The sequence below is a fragment of the Aythya ferina genome (genome assembly GCF_964211825.1).
Source record: "Aythya ferina genome assembly, chromosome: 1".
Classification (NCBI taxonomy): Eukaryota; Metazoa; Chordata; class Aves; order Anseriformes; family Anatidae; genus Aythya; species Aythya ferina.
The window spans coordinates 168,396,453-168,418,862 of NC_140296.1; the positions used below are offsets into that span (position 1 = coordinate 168,396,453).

General features: G+C 41.1%; 1 protein-coding gene across 1 annotated transcript; it reads right to left on the reverse strand.

Annotated features, from left to right (window-relative positions):
* Positions 1-9,753: 9,753 nt before the first annotated feature.
* Positions 9,754-22,197, reverse strand: RAB21 (RAB21, member RAS oncogene family). The gene is made up of 7 exons (XM_084500497.1): positions 21,829-22,197; positions 15,592-15,651; positions 15,279-15,386; positions 13,638-13,701; positions 12,812-12,866; positions 12,309-12,397; positions 9,754-11,448 (listed from the first exon to the last, which is right to left on the reverse strand). Exons 1-7 carry the CDS (start codon positions 21,997-21,999, stop codon positions 11,309-11,311), a joined length of 687 nt encoding a protein of 228 aa, XP_084356623.1. The 5' UTR covers positions 22,000-22,197; the 3' UTR covers positions 9,754-11,308.
* Positions 22,198-22,410: the final 213 nt, after the last annotated feature.

Here is a 22,410-nt window from a genome sequence, read left to right on the forward strand (position 1 = left end):
GTATCTATGCACACAGCCAAAGTTGCTTTGCCAAACATGGAACCACAACTCAAAATAATGGCCAAAGTGTTCTACATAAGGACAGAAGAGGATTACTTAGCAGAGGCCAGGCTAGTACAAAGAAACTCAGCAGAAATGTTTGAAGGAGGTGGAGCTGTGAAAATATCCAGGAAGTGGTAAATTATTTCTAGACTATTTTTCTTAAATGTTTTAATCTAGATAACGAAAATTTAATTAGGACTGGTTATTGTTGCCAGACTTGTGCTGAGGTAATCAGTATTTGTCTAGGGAACTATAGCTCACTCAAAACCTGAGCAAAAAGACACAAAGCTATTTTCCATCATTTACTAAGAAAAGCAGCAGCTAGGGCTTTGGACGCTGGACTTGGAGAAGCCGAGTTATAAGAAAGGTACCCTCTTCAAAAATCATTGACCAGCAAATTCTTGATCATCCCTGAAGCTCAATGGAGCCTGAATGCCTATACCTAACATCACAGTGTTCTGGATACAATGTCTTGAGAAGAAAATAAAATAATAATAAATAAATAAATAAATAACATGAGAAGACAGTGACCGGGCTTAGCTTTGAGACTTTATGTTCCACTGATGGAGATGTGTTCATTGCAGCTTCCTTCTCCTTCCTCCAGTCATAGGAAATGAGTTTCTGCCAGAAGATTCCTTGGTGAGGGCTTAACAGTTCCCACAGGACTCTCCCTGGGACTCCTTTCCCACTGCAGTCCTTTCACAGAGTCCCATTCACAAGAACACAGAATTTTCTTGGTCGCACAGAGCAATTTAATCCCTGAGATGCTTTACCACTTTCTAGCTAGTTTCCTAATCTCCCAGATATTCCCCTTGGGCCATTCTCCCTTGTTCTTTTGCAAGCTGTCATTGCATAACATTGAACATGTCGTTATTCAAGATGGAGAGCAAAATGACTCTTCACTTCCAGGTTGCAATATCACAGGATTACAGAAAGGTTGAGGTTGGTGGGAATCTATAGATATTACCTGGTCCAGCCCTCCTGCTTAGAGCAGTATCAACTAGAACAGATTGCTCAGGATCCTGTCCAGGTGGATTTTGACTATCTCCAAGGATAAAGACACCACAACCTCCCCCATCAAGCTGTTCCAGTGTTTGACCTCTTGGAGTGAAAAATATATTTCTTATGCTTAAATGGATTTTCATGTATTTCAATGGGTGCCTGTTTCCTCTTGTCCTGCTACTGGACACCACTGAGAAAAGTCTGGCTCCCTCTTCCTTAAGGCCACTATGAGCACAAGGTGGCATTACGCAGATCTATGCCAGCATCCAGCCCCTTGCACACTTCCTAAGAAGATCTTTGCAAGGAAGGTACCATCAGCTTGGTGGCCCACACTCCTTTGGATTTTAAGTAGCCATCTGCTCTAATGAGGAATCTTCTGCAACATAAAGGTAGTCACTGACTGTGCAGCCAGAAAGAGTTCCTGGCTTTCCTGTGGTTTCTGTTGCTGTCACAGCTGCAAGTGGAGCTATTATTGCTATGCCAAGAGCTGCAGCAGCTGCTATTGTTCACACAGCTATTTCAGCAGAGCTCCAGGCTCCAGTCCCGTATTCAGAAGTGTCATCTGCCCACATGCCCGACCACATGAAAACCTGGCCTGCACAAGACAAGTACAGATTCTGTCAAGTCCCTCCATCACAGGCTTAATTTGTACAAACAAAAACCTCACAGCAGAGAAACAAAAGATACACAGTGAAAAAAAAAAAAAAAAAAAAAAAAACACAAACGTTCCCATGACCTCTTTTTCACTTACAGCAAAAGGTTATGTTTCAAGCTTTGCTTTGACAAATGCAACCTATAATTTTTCCAGGCCATCCCAGTTTGTCACAGGTGACAAGCAGACAATAAATGTGGTACTGTCTTGGACTCCAGTTGCAGCAGAAGACCCCAGAGGAAGTTGCAGTCCAGGCTTGAGTTCCTCATATTCTAAGAGGTGCCAGTCCTCAGCATGAATTATATCACAAAGGATATCCCTATCCCAGGATTTACCTGTCACATATTATCATTTTCCACGTACAAGAGGAACAGAAAATAAAATAAACCTCCCATCCTACTTCACAATTAAAAGAATAGGAGGGAGACCAGGCTGCAGGTACATGAAATAAAACAAGCAAGCCTGGGGTACTGACCTCCCATCGTCCTTGCTGTTTCATCATTAGCGTGCTTCTGTGTATAACTGTGGTCCATAGCATTCAGGTTGTCTACAGGCCAATATCTAGATACAGTGTGGTGAACACACAGCCATCCCAAGCAGGCAGTGTATAGGAGTTTTTCAAAGGGGAACAGATGGTTTAGGCACATGGATGAGAAGCTGTACTGTGCCATTTGCTCTCAAGGCCAGAAGTCCTTATGCCCGGGCCTAATTTACACAGTAAAAATAGAATGTAGCCTTTGGGACCATTTAGCATCTCCTACACTCAGTTATCATCTCTCCCTCAATGTGAAAACCAAGAAGCTCTTTCCTACCTGTTCCTTTAAAAAAAACATGCAACACCTAACCTGCGGAAGCAGAGCACACTGGTACATTTATGTTCCATGCTTGGCTTCCTTTTGCTGCAAGGTTAGACAAGGACAGAGACAAAGGAACTACACAGACTGAAATTATAAGGAAGAAAATCCCTTTCCCCACTAGCATTTATTTGCATTTGGAGTGTGAAGGCATAGAGACGTATGCGATATGAAGGCAGTACACAAGATGAGGAGCTTTCTTCAAGCATTTGTGACATGTCACACTTCATATATATACATAACCACAACTGTGAGTTTGTTTGTGAACCAGATTATTATTTTTTTTAATCTGTGCATATCGAATACGAACAGAATTCCAGAATATGAAACAACCTAAAACATACAAGAATCAACATAAGAAAATATTATGGTTTATAAGACTGATGACAAGTTTACAATGTTCTCTTGGTGGGACAAGACGTTTTATTTTTATTATTTAAATATAAAACAAGCAGAACAGACACCAACACGAAATGCTCTGTATTTGCCATGCAAGGAAAGATTCACGATTGCATCAGCCACCAGAGAGGAGCTGGAAACTATCCGAGAGTGATGACTAAACAGAAACTGATCTGTTGTTTGCTGAGCTGATTGGCATAAACCAGCATTGCCAAAGCGAGGAATTCAGAGAGCAAAGACAAGCAGTAGTACCCCAAATGCTTCTACATATGCATTACAACACCACCAACCAGAAACGTTTCCCAGAAAGAACAGGAAACCAATAGAACAATTCTTTTAGGGTGGGGGTAGCCAAGGCTGTATTTCATCTTAACTGCTCAAGAAGCAATGCTAGATAGGCGTCTTGTCTTTAACAAATAATTCTTTCCTATTTGCCACCATAATCCACTCCAGGGATCACTGTTTCCTATACAAGCTGAAATCCTTAAGTCCTGAAAACCCATCAAAGTCTCACAGCACCAAGCACTGCAGTATTCACATAGCAAAAGGATTGTCAGGATTCCCAGAACGCTCCAATCAAAGCACAATCTAATATTTTAAAACTTCAAACCAACTTTTCTAACAAGTACAGGCACATCTTATGGTCAAGCATTGTTTTATCGTTTTGTTATTCTAACTAAAGTCACCAAACAATGGCACGAGCAGAGGTGCATTGGATGCTGCTACCTCTCGCTACCTGAAACGTTCCCCACAGGACGCTGACCTTGTGAGATGCTGACAATGTGTGGGAAGAATAAATCAGTGAAAGCACTACATTTACTCAGAAAAAAAACTTAAGATCTTACTTTTTTGATCAATAAGCTTCTCAAACAGAAAATATACCCCTTGATGCAAAGATAGTCAGATTTTTGAGAAGTGCAGACGAAGGGGTTGAGAACAACCAATGCAGCAACTGTGCAGCCCTTCTGTTCCTGTTGCTTGCTACTTTCTCTCAGTGTCCATCCAGTTCAAACCCTCAGCATCTGCCAAACAGTGACTTTCACTGGGGAAGTGTGCACAAACATTCGTTACAGAGGTGGGACATCAGTATACTATCAACACAGCACTGTTGGTAAATTCTCAGTCTTGTTGGTTCAACAGACATGGAACTAAACGTGGTTCAACAGCATCTGCTTCTCCCTTAGCAACTGCTCTGGGTTTTGAGTATTAAAGCTTCATTTTGATGAGTCCTTGCTCACCCTACAGTCCCTGGGGCATGTTAGCACAGTCACAGCAGCCTTTCTGAACCAGATTTCACCTCTTAAAGCCATCTTTCAGCAGATTATATTCAGATGTGTTCAGACATTGTAGCATGAAAAAAAAAACCTTTAGCCTCTTTTTTTTTTTTTTTTAACCAAACCTATTCATAAGCCAGCTCTTCCCCAGCCCCCAGCAATTTTCAGAGCCACTTTATTTCAGACTGTTCAGGTTTCAAATTTTATCATTTATTATATGTGAGAGAATTTTCAGATACGACAGTAACAAGTTTTTAGCTTTTCTACCCTATTAGACTGCCCAACTCTGTTTTTTTCATATATATTTTTTTTCCAATACACATTTTTCACATCTGTTGATCCATTCCTGCTTAGGCACACATTCAGTTTTTATATCAGACATTGACAGAACAGCAGTCATGCTAAAGTTGTTCTTGTGTTCTTACTTTATTTATCATTTGGAATTAATTTATCACAGAACTATCCCTATTTAAATGTGTACAAAATATTCTGAGAAGTATTTGGGAACTTCAGCTGCAGCAATACAGTGGGAAAAATTAAGGCTTGCAAAGCATCTTCTAGATATTTTCAAAATACCTTTTAAAAAAATCTTTTATCCACAAGATACAAACAGAGCATTCCTACAGCATCGACAATGTCATGTTACCTGATGTTAAAAATTGCCACGTCCTTTCCAGTGTTGCCTTCTGTCCTGCTAACATGTTCTTTGGGTTCAGGAAAAAAAAAAAATAAATTTGTTTGATTGAGCCTGGGAAGCTCAGTGAGCTTATCTGACAAGAAACAGTACAATGCCTGTATGATCAAGTAGCACTGACAGCATTCAAGTGTTTTGGTATTAAGTGCTTTCTTCTTCTATTTCCACTCATAAACTGCCTCATGCTATTTTTAGTTTCCTATTCTGAAAAGGAAACAACACTTGTTACCTTACAACATGAATTTCAAGTCTGTGGCCCTTTTGGAATGGAGTGCTGGTTAACCTGAAGAGTTTGCAGTCTAAGTTTCAACAGCTCAAAAGGACCTGTTACATGAGTTTGGATCTGTCACAGGACAGAGAGCAAAGATGAGAAGGGGTTCTTGCCATCTCCAATCCTCTCTACTTGGATTTCCTTCTAAGCTACTTTCAGTACCCTAGAATCGGGATTCAGGTCCCAGAGATAGCAAGGACTCTGTCAACTTTCCAACGTCTTCCTTCACTGGTTTGGAAGCAGGACATGACCAACTGCTGCAGCAGACCAGGGAAGATCATTGCATAATATACTCACCCTCCTTTGTTTCTGTAGTTTCAAATTGCATTGCTTCCAAGTAACCTACAAATGAAGTATTAACCCTCACTCCACCACCACCACCCTGCATCCCCCGAGACATCAGCGGGACTAAATACATTGAACACTGAAAACAAGTATCAATAAGTTAAAAAAAGCTCCCCTTAAGAAAAACTGTTCTCAAAAAAAGTTTTCAATTCAGGAAGGACTGTGTATTACTGCTGCAGAAGAGCTACTAAAGCAAGCAGAGACTACAGGTTTCCTTTCTTCTACAGGAGGTATTCTGTAGTAGCGATTCATTAACCATGAGGAACAGGGCAGCCAGCAAGCAGGAAAAGAGGGACATGAGCTCCTTAGTGACAGCCACGTCAGGTTGTGCTGTTTGCCTGAGTGCACAAATTAGTGGGAAATAGAAACTATCAAACTATTCTTTCAGGCTACATTTCAACATCCTGGTATTGGCTATAATCAAAGCTCTACACTGCCCAATGGAACCAATGCTCAGCTACTCCCTGCAGTGAGACATTTTGGGGCTGTACAACCTGCCAACCAATTGACCTTTTTGGCCCAGCTTAGTAAACTTGGCGGCCTCAAAGAGCAATCAAAATATATCACCCTGAAATAAATTTCTTTTGAAGTAATTTGAACAATTTAGATTTTTAAACATTTTTTTTCTAAGCCAAAATATTTTAATTTATCTTGGACACAATAATGCCTCAGAACGGAGACAGTTTCATAGATTCTCACTTTCCAAGCCAGCTCAAGATGAGAAACATTGCGGATTTCCCATTTCTCAAAGCTGTTTCTCTGTCTCACTCTGCTCTACACACAGCAGCTGATGACAGCTCTGAGAACACAGGAAGGGAAAGAATACACATTATTATTTCATAGAGAAAGCCCAAGTTCAGTAGATGGCTACAGCGCTGAAATGGCACAGGTTGGCCCTAAAGTAAAAATGCCAGTGTTGATCAGAATCCACCCCAGAAAATAGCATGAGCAATATGCCCAGTTAAAAGGGAGATGATTTGTCTTTGTGCTTGTGCAACAACTAGAGCCCAAGATCTTAGTCTTCACCTGCTACTCCCTGACACAACAGCAGTTATCAGAACTTCTTTCAGTGAAGACAAGTCAGGAAAAAGTCCCAGAATTTGATGTGAAAATTAACAAAATCAAGTAACCAAATGCTTCATAAAGGAACATATTTTAATCAATCTTTAGGTAGGGTAGTATCGTGCCCAAAAGCCCATTCAAAATTAGTTGTATTATCTTCTTTAAGGCAAGGAAATACCAAACCAAACCAACCCCCCCCCCCCCCCAAAACAAAACAAAACAAAAACAAACAAACAAAAAAACCCACAGTATTTCACAGAGGAAAACTAACCTAGGATATCATCTTAGAAAGGTTTGGAATTAGGCAATTACTGAAAGGAGATGCTAGCAGCTCCCTTAAAAGCTGGTTAACTTAGCCCATACAGTCCATTACCAACACCTTCAGTTCTTCCTACCTCTCTTATTCCCTCACTCTACCCATTCGTCCCACTTGTTTGCTTTCAGCTTCTGAAGATTCCTGATCTCCATTTATCCTCAAGCAGGCCTTCCATTCCTCTTACTTTCTTTAAACTTTTCTGACAGCACCCAATATCTTCTCTGAACCTCATTTGAGTTCCAAACACATTCTGAGACCTCCTAACTTTCTGTAAAAATTTTCACACGCCTTGGAAGCTACAGCAGAAATTGAAAAGCTGTAGGCAGACACAAGTTAAACACCTAGAGCAATTAAAAGTGGCAGCATAAAAGGGCTAAGGGGTACTTTTTGATGTGGTAGTAAGCACGAATGCTTGTCCATAATGTGTCAATATTGTCAGAGAAAAACATAAATCAAGGCAACACTCCATTACTTAACTGTCTCAAGAGACCAGTCAATGCAGTTCATCTGGACATTAGATTTCCAAATCTTGGAATTCTATGCAAATCCACTGCAAACCACATTAAGAAACCACCCCAGATCTTTAGCACTAGTTACACTCATCTCTGAGTACCACAGATCTGAAATGATTTAGTAGAGCGTCCTCGTCTCAGTTGGCCTACCTGGTCATGTAGAACTTGTGAACTAGTGCCTAAATACATTAAAGCTGCATCCATAAACAACTATTAATAGAGATACATAACTGCTGCATTCATGTTTTTGGACTTTGGATTGTTAGACATTATTTCAGCAAGTCATAAAACTTCGTATGTCTCTCAGGTATTTATAGCAACAGCACAACCATGAGCAGCTAAAAGTTGTTTTAGAAAGGTATTTATACTCACATACTACAATAAAAAGGTCTCATACTAATCTCTGTCAAGATTTACCCTGAGGAAGGGAGTTCCATGTTGCAAGCACTTTTAAAGTTGACTTACATGCTGTAGCAAATGCCTGGCTGGTATTACCTATGCAACCATAGAGGTACTTGGTAAAGACATAGGTGTTCTCTTGCACTAATCTTGGGAGAATGAGAAATAGAGAAATAGTTTTCTTGTTGGCAGCAAAAGAAAACGCTTTTCCCTAAACAGATACTTCAGACATACAAACCACGCAATTTAGATCTCAAAGGCAAGATTCCTGAAAACCCAAGCCATGCAGTAGTAACGCTAGGTTACTCAAGGAAGATCCTTGAGATCAAGCATAGAAAACCAAGCTATCTGTACCTCCTTGCACACTTGGTCCGTGTGATCTAGATAACCTCTGTAAATAATAAAAATGCCTCTTCCAGGAACAGAGGTACTTTGGCAAGAATGAGTAGCTTATGTTAGTCAGTTTCAAGAACTAATAGTATTCTCTGGTGTCTTGGAAACAAACTTTCATAAATTCATATTCACCTTGAGACATTTACTTTTTCAATTTCTTCCACCTCAAGCCTTTGTTTTAGATACACAAGCTAATTCAGTCTTTTCAAACTTTGAAAGAAATCACAAATATTCTAGTCTATGCCACAGATCAGTAGGTAATACTAAGGAAACAGGCTTCAGGTGACATTCACTACTCATGCAATTAAACACAGTTGTTACTTCTGGCTAAGAAAAGTCACTGACAGGGCACAATTCTTCCCACCCTTTCACACAAGGATCAGTCTTGTTACAAGCATTTATAAATAACTCTGATATTAATCCTTACTGTAGTCTACAGCATTTGCCTGAGACATTAGGCTGTCACACATATATTGTAATACCTATGTCAGAAATACTTTTATTTTTTTTAGAACTGTACTCCTTAGATAATAAACATCTGTGCTTAGCAAGGTATCAAGTTCTACAGATAAAGTCCAGGCCAACTGCAGCTTAGACAGAAAAGCTCCATTCAAGATTTGTCTTGCTGTAGTTTCATTGAATTTAAGGACAGTAACTTCTGACAATTTCTTTTAAAAGGTATTTTGTAAATAATAGTAGTAGTAGCCAAATTTTTTTTTTTTAAAAGATACAAAGGTGTCAGCTTATCCCCACCCAAGTTTTCAGTAGTTAATAGTTTTAGTCTTGCAAGTGACTTATGAGTTGGTATAACATGGCTTTGTTGGTGAGACCAAAGTCTCACACCACCCCTACTACAGAATACACTACATTAAGACAGACTACTTAAGTTTGACACTTCAGTAGTCAAACATAACATTCCCTTTGGTAAACATCTTGTATCAATTACCAGGCCAGGACCACAGCTGTCTAGTTCAACAAAGCAGGGAAAGCTCTGCTCTGGAGAAAACAAGCTCTAATGCATTATCTATGCCAGAGCATATCTGCTTCCTTATCAAGCCTAGTGGAGTTGTTTTTTGGTTTTGTTTTTTTTTTGCATCTTTGTAAAATCTGAAATGGGAATCCAAAAATCTGCAACTCTTCTTATAATGAAATTTCAATCTTGAGCAGTCTCACTGATTTCACTCCTCATATCAGTATTTTGTTATTTACAAGACTGACTTCTCTAGTGTATGGATTTGAAGGTACTATTTGTTGAATCAAGCTGACCCAATTTTAATTTGGGTGAAGCTCACTTAAGTGAGATATAATATCAGGATGTTGGCTTAACAAAGTGTTGCAATATACACATATACTCATGAATTTTAGATTCACAGCAAGGCTCTGTACAGTCAAGTAACTTTGTCTTCACTAACAAAAACAGAGCACCTTTGCCCATCACGCATACAACAACATCAGAAGAGCACACCAGTGTCAGCTTTAGAGAAAGTACACCGCAGTTTTGGCAGAAAGAAAAGAAATAAAGAGCATTGGGACCAGTCTGTAGCAAAGCCATCTATTATTTCAGAGAAAATAAGTCAGATGAAGACAGCACACTTCTTACATGTCAGACTGATTAGTTACTACTGCTCCTGTTGTGCATTGTAATACACCCACACCATTAAATGCATTTATATGCAATACTAATTCTACCCTTCAGAAAAAGGAAGGCCAAGGAATATTCTATTTTGTCATAGACATCACCTTTACTGTTTTTCCAAGCATGACAACTTAAGTAAAAAAAAAAAAAGTCAGACCACAAAACATTTTGAAGTTTCAACTACCACCATTTGTTTTCCTTCTGTGATAGTAATTTATACACTTTATTTCTGAACACCCTCCTCCCAAACCTTAAGTGGACTTCAAAAAGCTTTACAAGAGAAAGAGCAAGTCAAGATTAAGTTCAGTTTTGTCTATTATTCCCAAAGTTACAATTGCATCTGGCAGTTCCATATCTTCCACATAATCACTCAAAAATCAGAAGCAGTTCTCATTAATGCCAATTCATTTGTTCACTCAAGCCCTGCAATATAGGAAAAAAATTACGCTCATAAGTAGTTTATAATGCTGTCTTGGGACACAAATGTCTTAGTACAGCTTAAGAGCTTCCCATGCATCTGGTTTAGCGGCTACCAGACAGACAAGGGCTAAATTTGCTTCAACTTTCTGGGGGATATCTGAGAGGCTGAAGTAAATGCAGAGGCAAGATAAATGCATGCTCCAACTGTCTTAGCTGGGAGTCAAACGCCTCAGTGTTAAACAGCAGTCTAAAGAAGCATTCCCTTCCTACTAAGGGGGTACTCTAAATACTGCTGCTTGACAGAAAAAGCTTAAAAAAATGCTGTAGCTGTGAGTTTACCAAAAAAAAGCTGTTTTCAATTTTCAGGAAGGGGGAATAGAATGAGCAATTCAACAGTACACATGAAAAGCTTGCATCTTTTCACTGACTTATTCACTTCACAATCACTGACAAGACTGATGTACATATTTCTGCACCTGCACTTGTAAAAGCAGATAAAATATTTAATATGTAATTTACAATGTATTTTACCAGCTTGGCATACAAGATGAACAGAATATATCAAAGTAGTTGACGGTTATAGGCTTGTGGAGACCCTGCAAAAATATTACTTCAGATATCTGCTAATTTAAAAAAAATCAATTTGCATTTTAGAAGTGATACAATTCAATCTACCACAAAATACAAAGAGCTGCAAAAATGTATACCATTCCAACAACAACGTATATAAGTTATTAAATAATGATCTGATTTAAAAGAATATAAATGAAGCCTTTAAGTAGGTCTTTTCTACATGCATATTATTCCTCATTAAAGAAAAGTATGTAAAAAGGCCATTGGTAATTGCTTTGTTAACCACTGTAGAAAATGCCAATTCTCTGGTCACAGACGCCACTAGTTTAGCACTTAAGGTCTCTGCAGTGTTATGTGTGATTATTTTTAAATACTGTTAATTCTATTACTCCACTGGTAAAGAATGTGTGACTTTGAATATGGCAGTCTTCATATTGAGAGGGCAGTGATGCACAGTTTTGTTACTATCCAGAAGAACAGCACCCGCCGCTGCTCTGTACTTGGGGTTCATCGTCAATGATCTGTACACCTCGCCTTGCTGTTCCTGACTGACTGGAACCATTGCCTCTTGCTCTTTCATCCACTTGAGCAGTTTCTATCATTCCTGTAAATGAAGTGTAGTAGATGAAATGCATTAGTACTCCCTTGCATTTTTACACAAAGCTCTAAGATCTTAATCTATGAATTATGCACACAAAGACCAGTTCTCTTACTAATTATGCAGAAGTAAGCGCTCTGGTATCTCATGGCATAGTTTTAAGAAAATACTTAAGTGTTCTTCCTAAAGCAGCAAATACTCAGAAGCTCCCGTTGACTAAAGGAAGACCTTAGATGCTCAGATGTTCTGGAGTTGGTGACTTCAAAAGCTAGATTTACCCACCCATTGTAAGAATATTTATTAAACAAGAAACGCAACACACATACACGTGCACATCACTCCTCAAAAAAACAAACAAACAAAAAACATAGAAATGTTTTGCTTAAATTCTTATTGCTTAAGGACAACACAAATGGGGTAACTTCCTTGTGCTGTATTTATACTGCATATATGTGCATACTGCATATACTCCCACATTCTTTATCATTTGCTTCAGCTGCTGCGTAAGATTTGTGTAATAATGGCTTCGAATTCATGAACTGTAATTCAGGAATCTTGTCAAGTGATGTCAAAGATGTTGCAACAGGGTATAAAGTAGACAACAGTGAGAGCAGAATGTGGAGTAAAATTGAACTCCAACCCAGGACTCCAACAGAGTGGCAGAAAGACGTTCTTAAAGTACAGTATGAATTTGCATCTATACATCAGGCTTCCATAGTTGTTATAACACACAAGTAGCTTGAAGTAGACTCAAGTGAAGCCAGTTCTTCTCAATAGTTTAAAAGTTAAGGATTTTCTATAGGGTTTGAAGCATTCCTGAAACCTTTTCATGGAAGAGCTCTATAAACAAACTAGACAATACCTACTTTTACAAAGGTCAAGAAACAGTTCTTCAATTCCTTTGTTCTGTTTAGCTGAAGTATGATAATGTTTTGCTCCAACAGATTCAGCGTACCTGTAGGAAGGCAGATAAAGAAGAGCTTCATTGCACTGAAGAATGCAGTTTTCCTAAGCCACTTCACATGAAGTGGACAGAACTCAATTCAAAATAAAAACTCTTAATCCACACATGCTGACTTAAAGAGAATTGCGGTTACAATAGAGTGATTCATAAAAAAAGATTAATTGAAAATTTCCAGTTTAGAAATATATTTAAACTACAAATGTTGATTTTCAGTGATGTACAACTCACAAGTTACACTTTAGCCAGTGACATCCCAAGACATCCCAAGGCTCAAATACGAACAGAACACTTAGCAGCCAGCGAGCCATGGCTGGTTTACGCTGCCAGCTGTTAAGAGCATCACAAGTTTATTACTCCAGCATAATTCTGCAATGACTGTTTCTAGTAATAATTGGTGTGACTTACGTTTCTGCTTCTTGCACTGAAACATGCCTCTCTTTTTCCAAGTCTATTTTGTTACCTGTTGGAAACAATTAATGCAATCATTTTATCCCATCATCTTCTTACAAGCTGTCCTAATAAAAATTGGCTCTGAAACAGGTCTCTATCTAGACTGTGCCAAATGATTAGAAAGTTCCTTTCACTCAAACATACACAGGCAATGAACTTCTATCAAGAGACCAGGGATAGCTGAATAACTCAGTAAATTAAAAAAGAAAAGCAGTGTGTTTTTTTTTTTGTTTTTTTTTTTTTTTAATCAGACAAACTATCTGTGCCACAGAAGGTAGCTTTCGTGGAATATCCATACATCTAACCTCCTGAAGGTGTTTTAATTACTAGATCTGATTTTAAAACAATATTTACATACATTTGTAAAAAATGCATTGAAATATCCAAGTTTTAAGAATTATTCTCCCTTGCAAGCAGGTGATTCTAAAAACAAAGAAGTATCCATCTGTGCCACTAGAAACAGTGAATAAACAAAAAAAAAGGAGTCTGAGTCCTTGCAAGAAATGTATGTAGCACATCTGAGGTTTATGTTCCTTTGTTCAACTACGCAGTCTGCATCTATCTGTACTATGCACTTTCGCCATTAACATTTTTTCCAAACTCTCCTTTTCCTCAGTTGTGATCTATTGAAACTTCTAGCTCAAACTGTGTTTTTAATTTTCAGATTCACATAAGCTTTACCCCTTCACATGCACAAACTGTCAAAGCATTTGGAAGATGTTATTAACCAAAAGAAACTTTTCTGATTCAGTCACTAGAATTAGATGTTAAAAGAACTTACCTACTATACATAAACAGATTTCGTTTCCCAACATTTTTCTTAATTCCTTAACCCAGTTTTTTACCTGCATAAAGAATAGAGATAAATTTATTTTCTCTTGATATCCTACTAGTGGTTTGGGCACTGCAGAACTGACCCATTTCCATCATTAACTGTTCACCCTAATCTTGAAACAGACATGTTTAGAGCAACAGATTGACCAAATATTCTTTATATTGCTGAAGAGCCAGGTGCAGATGATTTTAGTTCACAGCTGAAATTTAGAGCAAAGCAACTTCTACAGAATGGTTCAGTTACTCCAGAAATTGAACTTGCATTCACATTAGTCCCATTCCAAAGAACAAGTTCACTACACTGACCGCTTTAGGGCAGGCATGAGATCTTCAGCCACGGGACCATACTAACACATCACAAGTGGTTCCTTAAAGGTAGAAGTACCTGAACCAAACCTGAACCAAGTTTATCAGATTAGATTATAACAGATGCTTTTCCCTAAAGGAACAGATGAATGTTGAGTCAGCTGGCACTAAGGGGTGTTATTAATTTTGCTGTCATGCTTTGAAGTTGGATGGTCACTGCATTGACTTGGAGATGCTATTTTAAGGGAGTTTAAGCTGTAAAGAGAGGCGACCACTCCAAAGACCTAAAAATAGTTAGGATACATGATATATAGGTAGTTATGCAGTAACTTCTGCAAATTAACCTTTCCTCTTACTTCTGAGAGGTAACTTAAATGTCCTAATTTAACAGCCTTTTCACTAAGCATGGCTCAGCAGAAAAAGGCCCAAGTTGAACTGGTACTCACAAGTCACAGCTCCACAGACAGGGGCCCGATGCTGTCAGCACTAAGTGCTTCACTGGCCCTACATCGGACTGTTTAAGTTGCTTATTCTGCTGTGGAACCATATCCTGATACTACTTGTATCACTGCTAGCCCAAGCCTAGCCAATACAACGATAACTTCTCACTCCCCTCCACAGAACTCCTACTACTTTTACTACAATCTAATCAGGTCCAGACTCACCTAAGAACATGTCAATAGTTTTCAGCTGGAACAACAACACAGTAGTACCAGTCTGACGTAGGACCGGACAAAAAGTCATCTACCCTGACCTGATCAATTGATTCTGCGGTAAAATAGTTGATCATCAAATTTCATATTAAACAAAGCCTTGGAAGTCTAAATACCTATTCTTACTGAGAATGTAACATTTCCACTGTCATGTATTGTGATTTCAGAGTTCAGATTTGTCAAAGGTCACATCACTTAGTATCTTTTAGCAATTTGATTTATACAGTAGAAATCAGTACTGTATATTATTGCAACAGTGCCACTTTTTTTATAGCCTGCCACAGTTAACTCATACGTTAATTCTCTAGTGTTCTTTGAATAACTGTACTAGACCTTTATTACAGGTAGACTTCAGAAAATACTAAGGTACATGTACACTTTCATTACACGGCCTGAATTTGCAGATGTAGCAGAAGATGAACACGTGGCAAAGTCAGGTATCAATCCTATAATTGAGGCAAATTAAGCATAGATGCTATTGCTGAAACAGAAGATTCCCATGTATGCACTCATATCACAAATTCCCTCTCAGTTTACATCTTACATTGAGGTAAAAGTCTCTCCAGTACCTTCTGAAAAGAATCTTCATCTGTTATATCATATACTAGAATAGCGCCATTAGAATCTCTGTAGTAGATCGGCCCCAATGCATGGAATCGTTCTTGACCAGCTGTATCCTGCATTTAAAATATTCCTGTTAGCATAGAAGACTAAATAAACAATACTTCAAGAGATTCCAAGTACTTCTAAATTTTACTTTATTACAAAGTCCCTAACGTTTCAGTTCTATCAAGCAAGTACTTTTTCAGGAAAACAATTTGTTTAATCAAGAGGGGAGAGGGGACGCGCAGTGGAGAGGACAGTGTAGGAAAGCAAACATACCCATATTGCAAGGTTTACTCTTTTCCCACCAATATTTAGCTTCTTTGTAAGAAAAGATGCCTGGAAAACAAAACAGAGTTCAATTTTTTACACACAAGTGTCTCATTTGACTTCAGATTTATTTACTAATGAAAACATCTGAATCAACAGAAGACAGATTCCTCAGTCCAAATGCTCCTGGAAGAAATACCCAGAAGGCTGGGTCAATACTAAGCCAGTTAGTCATTTCACTACAGTTTGCCAGAAGTCTATTCGAAATAAATTTGCCTTAAGCCAGTCATTTCCTGCATCTTTTTGCTGTTGTTTTCTGAATGACTTAGGAAGGATACGAGGGTTGTGTGTGAGGAGTTCAAATTCAGAACGCTCACTTTTAAGTCTAATCTGAACTTAACATTTCATGACAGTACACAAAGGAACCAGCCTACATGCCTGCATTTACAGGTTGCAAGAATTCACAAAATAGTTCACTACTAGCAAACTACCACAACAAAATAAAGGGGTTTGAGTTTATAGCCAAGGTTAACTTCTGTCTTTTTCCTAAATTATACTCAGTTTTCCTTTTACCTCAGTGTGCAGTCAGCTATCAAGCACTCGGCGGTATCTTAAGATACATTCATCACAGATTATTTTAGGCTGGCCTGCAGCATCTCAACACTAGGCCTCTGCATGAGAGCAGTGACCAGGCACCGAGCTGACTAAAAATCACGTGGATGTGGGAAGGGAAAGTGTCATCAGCCAGGTCAGCTGCTTGAACCAGCCTGCTGCTTAACTGCATAAGCAACCAGTACCCGCGCAGAAGACCACAGGAGTTCAATTTACACCAGCCTAAACTGCTGTGAAAATAACTTTCTGGAGTGCTGCCTGTGTTACACTAACCCAAGTCAGCTCCTAGAGCAGCTCCTGTCCTGCTGCTTCTCTGGGATCGGTAGGACTGAAGGGGAGATGATTCAGGAATATTTTCTGGAAAATATTTTCTTCTTTTCTGAGAGAAGTTCACTGCGAAGCTTTCCACAAAGCCTGATAAACGGAGCAGATCCAGAGAGAAGACAGCCCGCAGGGAAGAGAAACACCCAGAAACCTTCCCACCAGCAGGTAGAACAGACTGATCCCTGTGACCACTGGCTGCAGCATACCTCGCGATTCCTGCTGCCCTTCTGGTCTACAGTAAGGTGGCGTACGTCAACTTCAGGAAAAACTCCAGGCAGCGTGTTTGAAGTACGCCAGGCAACTTGTAACAAACAGCTTAACAGCAGCACAGCAAGTCTTACACATCCGGCAAGCTTCAGCGGATTTTCAGGCAAATCCAGAGTACTGCACAAGTTATTTTACAGCTTTCACCCAGCCGTCCCTAAAGATTGTATGATCAGTGCCTCGTCTTCATCTCAGTTTGTTCTACAGCATCACAGCTTAAAAGTCATAAGCTTAGAAGAGAGTTCAGAAGTTTCAATGCACCGGCACTTGGACCACATTAAGAGAAGCTACGGGTTAGGCACACTGAACCAAGCTTGCTTATTTATCTGCTGTACTCAGCACTTGACACAGTATTGTAAATCTCAGAGGAAAAGCTCTTGAGGGCACTGTTGGCTTTTGTCACTATAATGAAAAGTCAGCTCTACTCAGTTGATACAAGTTTCACAGAAACAGTTGAGAAACACGTTTCTGGGCCTCTGGACCAAAATGAAGAAAACTCTCACTGAAGCAGGAGTTATATTTAACACAGAAGACACTATTCACAAGGTTACGTCATCGGGGCCTCAGACATTGGCCCAGTAAGGGTAATTGTGCTATTAATTGTCTGACATATCTAATATTAAAGTGGGTTTCTCACCATAGATAAACCTGTTTTTTCTGTGTTTTTGGTTTTATAATAACCTCTCCTCCAGGTCACTCCAGCTTTTGATACAAATCCTGCCTTTTAACAGTGGGATACCTCCTCTCCTGTACACCCAAGTATTAGAAGGCCAGTACACTCGGATCAGCCTTTTAGCATCTTCTATAAGTGACAGGAGGCAGAGGCAAGGACATTTAGGATTGGCTGTTGCACTTGTTCTCTGTATTAAAACTTGATGAATTTGTACTTTTTAAGATTTAGTTCAATAAGATCTTATCTCTTTGGCTAGGGATCTATCCTAGATCAGATATCCTGATTACAAGCAAGTTTGTATAAAAGGCTTGCTTGATAACAACACCGGAACCTGGTATTAGAAGTGGCTGAGGTTAATAATGAGCAGAAAGCTTCGTAAGCATACTGTGAGAAGCTGTCAATACTATAATACGCATTAAATGCTTAATTCCCCCGTGTGTTCATATACTTGAAGAATACTGTTAGCAGGCCCAGTTCTTGAATTAATTGGTACGGGTAAGTCTGGCATAATTAGCACCAGTTAAGTGCATGTTAAAGCCACAGTGGTGCGCACTCTAAGACTAAACAACGAATATCCAACTCTATAAATAAAACTCCCCCCACACAAGTTCCAGTTGTCTCATGAAGAGTGAGGTTATTTCTCTTCATTAATTCTGAACTTAGAGAGCAAAAAGCTCATCAAGTGACGGGCAGGACATGGCACCGTTTAGAAATCTGGGGGGTCCCACACGTAAAGAGCCTTAACTATCAGTTTAAGGCAGCAAGCTCCGCATCCAACCTAGTTTAGAAAGAAAATATGTTGCTGCCAAGAGCATCATAGCCTTTTAAAGCAATGCAGGCCAGACAGCATTAGATAATCACACAAAGAAGAGGACTTGACATTTGTTCAACTCTCTTGAGACTCCACTAAATTGAGTATGAGAGTTAAGTGTCAGTCACGTCTTGCTTTACAATCAGTAATTCCTTTCCATATTCTTTTCATTACTATGGCAATTCGCTTTTGTTAGGACTTTCAAAAACACAAGTGTACAGGTTCTCGGTTAACTCAAAGATAAGTAATCTCAAACAGCTCTTTGAAGTATGCTCCTGATTTGGGTATTTTGACTCCAGTGTCTTATGACTGGTCTGAAGAATACTTATGCACTGAGAAGAAAAGGATAATGCAATTACAAGAGCTAAAATACCATTTTCTTCACGTGTCTGCAGAAAATCTTTTCCCTTTCCTTTCATTCTTTTTTTAAGAGCTCAGTTCCACACGTGCCTCAGGCCCTGTTGAGAGGGGATAAAAGGGCCTGAAGACAACGACCCAGCTGGAAAAGATTCTCTTGAAAAAAATAGGAGGTGTGCATCACCCAGCCCTCGACTGCATTATCACCAGGCACATAAACATCACACACAGCATAGAACCACCTTGTATTGCTTTTTTCCAAGCTGTCAACATCCAAGACAACTCTGCCAGGTCAGGCAGGCCCCCCAAAGCACTGCAGATCGCTCGATGTGATTAGCATCACCACTTGAGTGGCTCTCTCAGGTTGGGTATTTGGCAGCCCTCCAAATGTTTGAGAGATTAGTACACAAAAGTTATATTTATCCTGAGCAATTAACAGACAGCATCCACCCAATTTTTAAAAGGGCAGTTTGACAGTAGGTGTTTGTTGTTATTATTAGAATATTTCCAATGTATTTCATTTGGCCTCAGTTCACAGCTGTGGAGCTTCACTATATGAGAGCACTGACCTCAATGTTTTGATCAGTGGGAACCAACTCAGACCTGGTGGGACAGTTAGACAGCAGGTTACATGTTATCATTATTTCTTGTAAAAAAATAATAATAATAACAACAGCCTTTCCTGCTTCAGATTTTTTCATATTATTCTGGGTACATTTTCCTTCAGCAAACCAGTAGCTACTTTAATTTCAGTTTGCAGGTCATTGGTGTGTAAGTGCATGACTTCAAGCTAACAAGATTTCAGCAACATGTCCCAGCAGCCTCCTAATCTCGACATAAGGAAGTCCCAGGTCACCATTTCCCTCTTGCTAGCGTTTAGGGAAGGGAGGGGGGGGGAAACCACTCCCTTTCACTAAAAACATCCTTACCAGAAAAAAAGAAAGTCACCTTTGTGTGTGTGCACACACAAACCTCACAACAGAGTAACGCCGGTGTTAGAATGCAGATAGGAGAGGACAGATGTACATTTAGATGAAAGGTTCGCACTGCCCAACGTGGCTTCCTGTGCTCTCCCATCACTGGGGTGACGCAGCAGGAAGCACCAGGCAACCTCTCCAAAGCACTTTCCAGATGTCTCACCGTTTTTGTGGTGCAAAAAGGTTGGCACGAGGTACAACAGCACTTCCACACCCCTCACAACTCCCACAGCAGCCCCCGCTAAATCAGATTACTGTGGATTGAGGCCCTCATCCCACTGACCAGCAAGATTTATAGGCGGCTCATCACCGTGGCTCCTTTGCTGCATCAGGAGCCAAGTATTTTTTAAATTTTGGCTTCACTGGAACAAAACTCATTTGCTGCAATACTTTGAACTGATGCCATGAAACGGAGCCACTTTACCAGATTAAGCCCTTAATCGAAAAAAAAAGGAGCTCTTAGAAAAAAAATGTCACTTGGTTGTTTAATCAGCTTCTCCATATCTTGTTTTCAAAGGGATGTTTTGATTTGGTAGTGAAAGGAGTTACTACACCTTCCTTCTACAACTCTGAGATGCAGGAAAACAAAACCAAGGCAGATTATACTTGACAAGCACATGTTATATACAGTCTGATTAAACGACAGCTGACACTGCATTTTCCAATCAATAAGATGCATGTGGCTAAGGAGGTTCGGAACAGAGAAGCAGGGAACAGAAGGGTGACCTGAGATGTACCATGCAGTTAAAATATGCAGTTAGCAAAGAGAAACCTAGTCAGAGCAGAGGGACAACATTTCAGTATCACACGTGAGCATGCGTTCCTGTTCCTTTACAAACATTCTCCTGCCACATAAACAGGGAAAGACAAAAGCTCTCAGGCTGTAGCTTCTGGAGAGGACATTTTAGGGTCAACATTTTGGGCCTGCTTAGAGTTCCCTATCACGTCATCTCTGCCCCAATTCATGTTTTGCTTCTAATTTCAGGCTTTCTGCCACAGCAGAGCTACATCCCATAACAAACTACTCCCCTACTACCTTGAATTCAGCTACACACAATCACTTGCAGTGCACTTTAAACACGACTGTTTGCTCAACACCACACTTTGGGCAGTGTAACAGCACAGAGTACAACTGCACCCCTGCCACCTACGAGCCACTGACCGCTCCTGTAGCACAGCAAATGTTAGGCACCTCCATGGCAATCAGATCCACAATTAGCCTGGTATAAACACCTCGTCATGCCGAGTAACCCTAACAATAGATGCACCCAACAGCTGAGCACGAACTTGAAAATGTTTTTAGCTATTTATAACAAAAATAGAGCGACAATATCTGTTGGTGAAACGTTCACTGTGTTGTTTCCAGTGCCTCTCTCATGCTTCCTTTGTTTTAAGGGAAAGTTTCACCCTTAAATACTTCTGAGACACCCAACCCACAAGAATTTTCCCCTAGATGTGCATGAATAGCACACAACTACGCAGAGGCTCTCTCCTGGCACCACCTACTATTTATTCTGCGTTGCACAGGAGAAATTCAAAACCCACCACTGGCCCACGTGGTGGCAGGGTTTGTTTGTTTCTTTATTTGCAAGAAAAGCGCATTAAGTGTAGCGAATGATAGATACAGTGCTACACTTCTATGTATGCGTATAACTGGCAAAAAAAGATGCTGTGTTGCTGGCGTAACAGCAAATGGAGAGGATAAGGGCTCAGAGAGCCCAAAAGACTCTTTGTGGGTTATACAAACCATGACATGAAGTTTAAAAACACATTTTCCGTGTCCGTGTATAAAATAAAACGTGTGGATGTTGCAAGGTGGCACACACACCACTCAGTATGAGCGGGTGATGGAAAACACCTCTTTGGAGCAGACACCGCCACACGCCTGTACGCGGAGCATCATTTCTCGGTTGTTTATTAAGTTGGCTGACAGAGAGCCAGGCCACAACTCAGGGCGACACGGTGACAGGCAGGTAAGCCTCGGGCACCTCCTCAGCGTGCGATCGGTAAGCTTTAATCCCCGAGGGCCTCCTGTGGGGGCTGCCCCTTCCAGGCGCGGCTCCCTCGGCACCTCCACCGCCGGGCTGCCGGGATCCGAGGCTGCGGCTCGCAGGAACCCCTGAGTCATCAGCCCACCGCCACCGCCTCCAGCCCTACCCCCCCACACACCCCCCCCCCCCAGATCCCCACCAATTCGCCCCAAAAGCCCCAAAAGCCCCGCCCCGCACCTGCAGGGTGGTGATGTGCTTGTCGTTGAACTTGTTCTCGCAGTAGCGCAGCACCAGCGACGTCTTCCCCACGCAGCCCTCGCCCAGCAGCACCACCTTGAAGGAGAAGCTGCGACCCCCGCCCGCTGCCGCCGCCGCCCCCGGGCCGGCCCCGGCCCCCGCCGCCGCCATGGGCGCCCCCAACGCCAACGCCGCCGCCGCCTCACATCCACGGGCCGGGGGGCGGAACGCGGGACGGGCCGGAACGCAGCAGGCGCCGCCGAGGTTCCCGGGGGGAAACCGAGCAGGGGGGGGACACCGAGGGGCACGGACCGGCTCCGCTCCGCACCGCTCCCCCTCCCCGCGGCAGGCGGCCCCGCTGCCCGCTAATGGCGGCTCCTTCCTCCTACGTCACACGCCGCCCGGTCACGCGCCGAGCCGCCGCCAATGGGAGGGGCGAGAGGGGCGGCGGGGAGGGGCCGCGCCCAGCGAGGGAGGGGAGGGGGTAAGGAGGGGCGGGGCCGCCCGCCCGCGGGAGCGCGCGGCTGTGACAGGGCTGCCGCGGGGGGCAGGGAACGGGGCGACACAAAGTCACTGGGGTGG

What these genes read in the sequence shown, in the direction of transcription:
- RAB21 (XM_084500497.1), bottom strand. Translation starts at nt 21,999, where the DNA reads ATGGCGGCGGCGGGGGCCGGGGCCGGCCCGGGGGCGGCGGCGGCAGCG. An exon ending in AGCACATCACCACCCTGCAG is followed by an intron (nt 15,652 to 21,828) that starts GTGCGGGGCGGG and finishes TTTGTTTTCCAG; the next exon opens with GCATCTTTTCTTACAAAGAA. An exon ending in GTTTCTTGACCTTTGTAAAA is followed by an intron (nt 11,449 to 12,308) that starts GTAGGTATTGTC and finishes CTTCATTTACAG; the next exon opens with GAATGATAGAAACTGCTCAA.